This window comes from Lactuca virosa, chromosome 8, assembly GCF_052849685.1.
Source record: "Lactuca virosa cultivar CGN04683 chromosome 8, Lactuca_virosa_CGN04683_v6, whole genome shotgun sequence".
Lineage (NCBI taxonomy): Eukaryota > Viridiplantae > Streptophyta > Magnoliopsida > Asterales > Asteraceae > Lactuca > Lactuca virosa.
The window spans coordinates 76,948,660-76,958,026 of NC_136433.1; the positions used below are offsets into that span (position 1 = coordinate 76,948,660).

Here is a 9,367-nt window from a genome sequence, read left to right on the forward strand (position 1 = left end):
ACTGGAATTATGTCAATAACCTAAGGCAGCTTATCGATAGAAAAATCACTACTCAGGTGCTGAATCCCACTGTTTGGATCTCAATTGTTCCTCTTAAAATCAATTGTTTTGTGTGGCGGGCGTGCATGGATAGGATCCCTTCGGCTGATGCGCTAGCTCGTAGAGGTATTAACACAAGCAATAACTTTTATATGTTGTGTAAGGAGGAGATGGAGGTGACATATCATCTGTTAGTCAACTGGGGTTATTCTAAGCAAATTTTATTGTGGATTTTTAATTGGTGCAGTATCCCACCAAGACAGTTTGAAAAGGTTTCTGATTTCGTTGAGTTTGCAACGAACTAGGGCGTTGTCCTAAGGAGAAAAAAGTTTCCATTGCCATTTGTTATGGGTTCTTGTGGTGTATTTGGAAGGCGAGAAACAACATGGTTTTTAAAAAGATCAGGATTACCCTGCTTTTGTTGGCCGATAGCATTGTCACTATGGTGTTTAGTTTCATGTTGCATAGAGGTAATTGCTTTTGTTGGCCGATAGCATTGTTACTATGGTGTTTAGTTTCATGTTGCATAGATGTAATTTCGATAATTATAATTAGACGAATTGGATCTATTAACCGTTTAACATTTTATATTATGTTTTGGTTTTTGTCCCTGCCATTTATCTTTTTGGGTAGTGGTTAATATATTTACTGTCAGTTAAAAAAAAAAAGGTTAGAATTGATGCGTGATTATAGTGTATATCCATAATAATGCCAAATATGCTTTAAAAAATGGTCCAAATGCTAAATAAAGATAAAGTAGGGATTGGGCTTTGATTTTAATGACTCATTTACTTAGGATTTGTCCACACTCCACATTTGTAAATTTCATGCCGACATTAGTTTTAAATTTTCGTGTTTTCGCTCTAATTTAACATTTTAAGCTACATAATGACATGGATGTTTTGATCGGAAAGATTTTTATTTTATTTTATATACGTTTCATGTTCATGTACACGTTTCATATTACAAAAAATATTTTATTTTATATATGTAATCGATGTTTTATATGTGATAATTAAACGAATTTAATATATATATATATATATATATATATATATATATATATATATATATATATAATCAGATTATATTAATATAATATAATGATTAATACAAAAATGAATGAGTTAATTTGAAGAAAATTATGAGGTTTAATGTCGAAAACCGTCATCTAGATGAGAGAGTAAATTCGAGCAAATGAGAGGACTTCATCAATTTTTGACCTAGGCATTATATATAGTTTGAGAAATCGAGTGAGAACCCCATTGGAATTGTAAAAAAAAGGCGGAGAAACGAGGGAGAAATCGGAGGTAGAAGGTTGTGAAGATTTTCGAAGTTTTTGTAGAAATTAAGAAATTAAGGTATGTTCATTCAGTTTAAGCTTGAAATAGTACTCCTATAGATAGATTTATATGCGTACGAAACGTATTTTGGTTCAACCTCTTGTCTCCATTCGATTCAATGTATGTATTTTTGTGTTATATTTCTTGTATAAATTGGATTACAGAAAAGCTCATACATTGTAGAAAGTTGAAAGTTTTTTATCGATAAGAACAAGGTCTTCGTCAACCTTATTTAAACCTCCAAGTTGGCGGTTAAATAATAGTTAGGTGTGTTTAAACATTAAATATTCATCGAAATACTTAATTTCAATCAAATATTGACGATATTCGTCCACCATAAACAAACTCATTTGTGCATCATGTACCCTTCTCTCCCACTAGAGTATTCATTAAGATCACCACCACCATCAGCTCCTCCACCATTATATCACCAACAAGCACCACCACCACAACGACCACCTCCTCAGCCGCATGCCACTGGTGTTCCAGCTCAATACGTAACTCCTCCTCCCCTTAACGTCAACTGGTCCAGCAGCCTTTGTGCTTGCTGCTCCGATGCCCCCAACTGTAAGTCCATGGCTGATGACCTTCTTTTTCTTCTCTTTTACAAGATAGAACCAAATATAAATCTAGTTTCTGAACCACAGGTTGCTTAACATGTTTGTGTCCGTGCATTACTTTCGGACAAATAGCTGAGATCATTGACAAAGGGAACACTTGTAAGTAACTTATTTTGCTAAATGTATTGATACCATGTTATCCGGTGTAAAGTAATTTAAAGTCAAAAATGGGTTTTTGCCGATGGTGTGTAAGTGTTCATTGTTTTAGATATTTGAGATAAACATATTAGCCAATGTGTTATACAGCTTGCGGAGAACATGGGGCTCTCTATGCCCTAATCCACGCTCTCACATGCTGTGGATGCATGTATTCTTGTACGTATCGGACTAAGATGAGGAGTCAACACGGGTTGCGTGAAAATCCATGTCCTGATTGCCTTGTTCATTTTTTTTGTGAACCATGTGCCTTGTGTCAGGAGTATCGTGAACTTAAGCATCGTGGATTTGACATATCTATTGGTAACCGATCTCACTTAAGTAACATGTGATGTGTTTACAATATATTGTATTATTATATATCATAGTTTGATTTTGAGGTTTATTTGAATTCCAGGATGGGAAGGTAACATGGAGAGACAGAATGATGTACATATGCCACCGGTGGCTCCTGGAGGAATGTACCGTTAAAACCATACACATAGCTCATTGCGAGAAATTGAATTTTAAAGATGTACGTATAAATTATCTCATAAAGTACCTTTGCATTATTTGTGTATTGGTATATTGAATTTGTGCCAAGCTGTACGTAGTATATTTGTGCTTGAGTGGGCGGTGTAAGCAAATTTTATTATACCATTATTTTATTTCCTTAACAGCAAAAGACAAATAAATAAAAATGCTAGCAAAATACTAAAGAGTTACAAAACATCAGACAAACAGTTTTAGGTTCAATACACCATTTTAACCAATTCATACTAAAACCACTATTAGTTCTTGTTTTTAACCAGTTGAATGCCACCATTTTGATGTCACTAGCCAAGTCCATAATTTAGAACTTCTACTCTTGTTATTGAAGGCCCTCTCATTGCAATAATGCCACACGATACAAGCTAGAGCAAAGAGCACAACCTCGACACACCTTTGAAGTTTGTGATTAGCTCTCGAACATTCATATCAATAGATCCTACAGTGACCGGGATATCCCTCCACCAAAGAGAAACGTGAGCTTTAATCTCTTTTACAAAAATACAATCCAAAATAAGATGAAACTCAGTTTCACTGCAACTGTGACAGAATGTGACAGAATGGGCAAAGAGAAGTAACCAAATTGAAACCAATTCTACCAAGATTATACGGTGTCAGAAGTTTACCAAGTCTGGCTCTCCAAACAAGAATGGTAGCTTTACTCGGTACTATTGAATTCCAAGTCGTTTCAATAGGATTACGGTCCAAAATAACCCAATAATTAATTTATCGCATAGACGACACCGTGTAACAAACATCATCAGTCCTGCCCAAATCCGTTTGGTGTTGTGTAGTGGTGTTCAAAACCGGATATCCGAAATTTCGGATAGTAGATTTTTAGTATCCGAATCTGTATCCGAAATTCCGATATCCGAATTTTCAGATACGGATTCGGATACCAAAACGGATATTTGAAATTTCTAAAATTTTGTAATTACTAAATATTAACTTTTATATCAATATTAATCTCTTACATTTAAGTGTCCACACCACATGTAAAGTTTTAAAGTGTTGGTTTTCGGTTAACAAAACTCATTAATTTTAATTTTGTACTTGAAAAAAAGGTGTTGCTTTGTGTCTTCCATCATATATATTATCAACTTATAGCCATTTTTATATGTAATATTATATGATAGTATTAACTTGTTAATATTACTCCAAATTAAAGTAAAACAAATATATGAATGCTTTGGTTCTTCATTCCCGTGACTAGCTATGCATCACTACAAAGACAAATGTATTGATAAAGGGGCTTTTATGGATATTTTTAGTTATTAACTAGAAAGAGACCCATGCTTTGCATGGGTCGGGAAGCTCTGTAAAGAGTCACATTATTGTTATCTACTACCCACTGTTCATAGAGTAAATCATATTTAAATGTAAAAAAAAAAAGAACCAGTACTATACAGTTTCTAATTGATTAGCAAGTGTTGAGCTTAACTTCCATTGGCATCTAGCCTTGAGATTGTTGATTGATGATAAACTTTTGTAGGCACAACTTATTGCGTGCTCATGTCATGAGCCGACAGATGATATTCACAAACTTCAAGGGCATTTTGGACTTTTAAAATATATCTTTCAACAAAAAAGTAAAATGATTATTTTAAATCTATATATCTGAATTGCAAAGATTATGCTGTACATTTATCTATCAATCCATATGCAGAAGTGAATATGATCATAAACTTAGATCACTCTTTAAATGGAATATGCATCTGCTACCCTGAACCTCTCTTGATGCCTGCAAATGAAAATTTGAAGACAACAGATCAAATCAACATTATTTGAAGATATAAGTTGTAGTTGAAATGTAAATTTTTTAATCCCAAAAATGCCACATCACTATTCGATTCGGTCAAAAGATGATGATGATGATCATCATCCACTTCATCTTCTTCACTCCCCATTGTTAAAGATGAATCACCAGAATCTGATTCTTCATCTGTTTCAATTTTCAACAACAATTTAATTTTACTAAAAAACCACCTAAAATATAAGGGTATTTCTGTAATTTGTCCAAAAATGTAATCAAATCTCACCAGAAATTGTTGCATGATCAGGTAGATGTCTAACAGGTAACAGTAACAGCTGCAACTTGAATGTTTTCAGGCAATAAACAGTTGCAGAAAGACCCTGTTCAAAGTAAATAAAAAAATCTACAAAATTTGAATCTTTCAAAGTGGAATGATATAAATGAATGGAGGATGATATAATTTCTTACTGAGTTTAGCCAACCGGTTAACCCAACCGGGGATTGGTTTTCCAGTGAGTCGCATTGATACTTCATTTGTGAAATGATTGCAGTTTTTTGCTATTAAATGATAAGTATCACCATAATATTTATTAGAAAGATGCTCCATGAATTACCGGAATTCTGAAGGAGACATGTTGGTGTTGCCCAAAGGAATTGAACGCCTGAAGATAAATCTCGAGCAACTTTTCAGTTCCACTTCAAAGACTCCATTGGTTGGGTACTCGTGTGCTCCAGATGCATATTCCATGTCATATACTGATTATCATATCATAATGTAAAATATATTACTTGATTCGAATCCAATTCAATGATTATCTTGATAGGAGTAGAAATTGGTAATGCTGATTGTTGAATCTCAGATAGGAGTAGATTATGGAGATCTAGAAACATATGTTTACTTGATGTAGCAAAAACTTGAAATCAAAACTTAGATTTTGATAGAAATAATGAAAGTCGAGAATCAGATTAAATTTTTTTTCTCAACTAGGTTAGTTTATCAATTCCAGAATCTGATAACAATATTGAAAGTCAGACGTATGTATGATTGTAAGGGAGTTGAATAGAATCTGGAAAAAATCGAATTCAAATGATATATATTCAGTCGTTTTGAATTTTGAATTAGTTTACCTTCGATACCAGAATGGAAGATTCCGAAGCCCAACCAGTACAGGTAGTTATTGACAGGGGTGAGATCATATACGTTGATATACAACAATGCATACTCACTTCCTCCATTTCTAAGCTCTTTAGACGAATTCATCGGAAACAGCCGCATTGTTTCATTTTATAGCTATGCACACTTACAGACACACCACTTCGCCTCTCTTTAGTGCTCCCAATTTTTTCTCAAATGAAGATTATCTGTGTAAACCCCAAACCCCCAACCCTACAAAACCCTAAAAGATGGAAAACTAAAATGAAAATTGGAAGTTCGTGAAACGAAGATATTGAAAATGGACATTTGTGGGTCAAAGGCACATCGGTGAAGAATGAGTTGTGTAAGCATTCGATTGGAGAATAAGGCGGTGGAGAAGGAGAAGCAGGACACGTCAAATTAGAGTCCACACACCCACCACCAGCCATTGACCAAGCATTGACCAGAAGGGACCAAAATTAAAACCCTATATTAAAGGGACTAAAAGTGACAAATGCCTCAAATATGTGTGGCCAAAGTCCAACACTTCAAAAACCTACTGTTCCTAAGGGAACACCAAATTAATATATATATATATATATATATATATATATATATATATATATATATATATATATATATATATATATATATATATAGTGATATTATAAGATATGAGTCTTTTAAAATAAAAAGTAAACATAAAATAAAATCATATTTTTCGGATTTCGGATATCTGAAATATCCGAAATTTTACAAAATTGTTATCCGTATCCGTATCCGAAAAACCGAATATCCGAATTTCGGATATCCGAAAATCCGGGTATCCGAAATTTCGGATAATTTATGTAACACCCATAAAATTTATGAAATATTTAAACTTTTTAAACCAACCAGAAACCATATTTATATACAACATAGTTTTCAAAATATGTTAAATATCAGAGTTTTCCCAAAATCATAACACAAAACACGAGGAGGTGCACGATCAAGCTTTCGCCTTCCCGCGATCATCTGAGGTACCTGAAACATAACTTAAAACTGTAAGCCCAAAGCTTAGTGTGTTCCCCCCCCCCCCCCAAATATCACCACATAAAACAAAACATAAACACAAACACTCATGCCTGGCCTAATCAGCCTCGGACTGGAATACCAGGCATGTCCACGATGGGTACAGTCATCCTCAGAATGGAATACTCTCGTATCATAAGCATATTGGCCCAATCAGCCTCGGGGTGGAATACCAACATATCGGGTCCAATCAACCATCGGGTTGGAATACCCAGGGTTTGTTGGTCTACCACCTCAACCCTACTGCTCCTCCTGAGCCTCCGTGCCTACGGTTTACAGCCGGCCTGCACCGGGTATCTTGGCCTACCGCACAAAGCAGGACCGCCTCAACCCATCCAAACACAATATGTCGACATATAAACAATCAGGATCAAGTAGGCATGTTGAGAGAAAAACTTGAGAAACACACTTGAACAAACGTTAGAACAAGTTTATATTGCGGAAATTAAAGTTAATCTCAAAGGATCATAAAGCTCAACAATAATATAAGTTAGAGTTAGATAGTTAGATAATTAGTTGCGGAAATATAAGGAAATATAAAAGATAACAAGTAATATATCAAGTATACACTTAAGTTGATTCTTAACAAGGACTGCAATCAGACCAAGTTAGTAAGTGAGATCAAACTTAGTGATTAAGTCTAGAAAGACTTGCTCCGAAGAGAGATTACAAGGAGTTATGATTGTATTTGGGTGATAAGATAGTAGAGAGAAAGATACGTGATAAAATTCAAGATGCGTAAAAGAGGTGTATTCATTGAGAAGGGGAGAGCTCTATTTATAGAGTCTCGAAGATTACATACATTCTAATCTGTTTAAGAGTTGCCACGTAGGGCACTTTGGATAAAAGAAAGTTTTCATACAAAAGACAGATATAAGACTGAATCTAAGAACTGATGACGATGACTGTGGTTGCTGATCTTAACTGCGGGGAGAGAATGACTGCGGTTGCTGAAGCAACTTCGGATCTCTTTTAAGTTTAAGAGGGTCACTTTAATGTTTCAACAATTTCCCCCTAAGTGACCTCTTCAATTTTTGTTTCAAGTGTTGAGCTTGAGAAACTTGATAAGAATCCACCAGAACTTCCTGACTTCCTTAAGCCATGCAATCCTCCTTGATATTTCAACCTTTACTTCAACAGTTGTATGTTTGGATTTGTTGACTGCAACCTGAATAATCTCCAACTGCTTCCGGGTCATACGATTCATGGCAGTCATCGGGATGAAGTATTTAGTTTCATCATTTAATCGTTTGAAGATGAATCCAAGATCCGAAAAGTTAGTTGCTCCAAGAGATCTTTCTTGAAAGCCTTCAGTCAGGACCAGAGTTGGTTCAAGAGGAGGAAGGTTGAATTTTTGAGCAAGTGTCGGGTGGATGTCAGCATCGATCCTTGCGAAGTCACACACAGTCTCTTTGAGAAAGGTACAAGCCCTTTCATAAGAAATCTTCATCCTTGGGTGCTTTTCAGACTTATTCTGAAATACCTTTGCAATCAGGAAGATTTCTTCCGGGTTCATGCAAGGAAAGTCAGCTTGGGTTCGGACATAGTCTGAGCTTCTTCTGGTAAGCGTGTACTGGATGAATTCTGCCTTCATGATTTTTCGAGGCTTGTAATTTTTGACTGCGGAGGGTCTGTCATTCGACCAGATTTTCTCTATAGAAGACCCATGTTTGGCATGAAAGCTGTTGAGTCTCTCAAACTCTAAGGGTAACACCTTATTATCGGGGATACTGCGGTCAATGGGTTCAAACACAGTGAAGTATTTTGCGTTGGGGGAGATAGGAATGTCCTAATAACCGTCAGAAGGAGGTTCTGCGTATGTGAGGTAGGGCTTGTAATCGTCATCCAGTAATCTTCTGTGCGGAGTGACCCAGGAGTTGATGAGGGATTCATCCATTGTAATGTCAACTCCATTCTCCCTCCAGATCAACTCAACAAATTTAGCTGATCTCCAGTCAGCTTTCTTCTGTTTGGTTGCGGGAGAGTCATTTGAGTGATCTGATGACATATGGGAAGCTAAGTTCTTGAAATGAGGGGGAGTCTCGGGTCGCTCAGGAGAATGATGAGTTGGGCTCTTTTGAGGAGAGGAAACAGGTGTTTTCTTTTGTGGAGAAGGTTGCGGTGAAGGTTGAGGAGTAGGAACTTTTTCATTGATGACGGGAGATCTTCTATGTTGGTGCGGATGGGAATGCTGAAAAGAGATTTGAACCGAGCTTTGGTCTTCACTTCCACCTCTTGAGGGAGGAGCCACTGGTACTTCCTCAAGCCATTGCTTAAGACCATCAATTTTTCCACAGACTTGGTCAAATTGAGCCTTTAGAGCATCAACAAGTTGTTGGTTGTTTGGAATTGCGGGGTTGAAGAGCAGTCGGTGGATCTCCTTGGTGAGTTGTAGTATTTCGGGACCGTGAAAGTTTGAGGATAGTGACCTGCGGAGATTGTTGATTGTTGACTGTAGAACAGAGATTGCGGATTCATACGCATTGTGCGTTTCTTCAACAACTTTCTGAGACTGAGCAGACTGATCCTTAATGATGGTCTGAAGATCCGATTTGATGGAGGATACTTCAGAAATGAGTTTTTAAGCAGTGGAGATAAAAAGTTGATGATCAGCTTTGCGGTTGTTATCTAGAGCTCGGATCCCCATTTCCACTTTAAGGGAGATGCGTTCTGCAGCAAGACGCTCTCTGGCTTCCAGTCTTTCGATGCAGTCGATGAGAGA

The 9,367-nt window shown here is 36.3% G+C and overlaps 1 protein-coding gene and 1 pseudogene across 3 annotated transcripts; one reads left to right on the plus strand and one right to left on the minus strand.

The window, feature by feature from the left end:
- Positions 1-1,704: 1,704 nt before the first annotated feature.
- On the plus strand, positions 1,705-3,511 carry LOC145132328 (protein PLANT CADMIUM RESISTANCE 3-like). Of its 3 annotated transcripts, XR_013717982.1 has the most exons (6): positions 1,705-1,949; positions 2,030-2,101; positions 2,249-2,461; positions 2,556-2,672; positions 3,018-3,162; positions 3,236-3,509. XR_013717982.1 is itself a non-coding variant. In XM_079067077.1 (5 exons), exons 1-4 carry the CDS (start codon positions 1,742-1,744, stop codon positions 2,627-2,629), a joined length of 567 nt encoding a protein of 188 aa, XP_078923203.1. In that variant the 5' UTR covers positions 1,705-1,741; the 3' UTR covers positions 2,630-2,672; positions 3,018-3,511. The 3 variants fall into 3 exon arrangements, 2 of the variants coding, with proteins under 2 accessions (XP_078923203.1, XP_078923202.1); XM_079067077.1 differs by having other exon boundaries at positions 3,018-3,511; XM_079067076.1 differs by lacking the exons at positions 3,018-3,162; positions 3,236-3,509 and having other exon boundaries at positions 2,556-2,814.
- Positions 3,512-4,455: 944 nt separating this feature from the next.
- LOC145130505 (deSI-like protein At4g17486) lies at positions 4,456-5,715 on the minus strand (annotated as a pseudogene).
- Between the last annotated feature and the right edge of the window lie 3,652 nt (positions 5,716-9,367).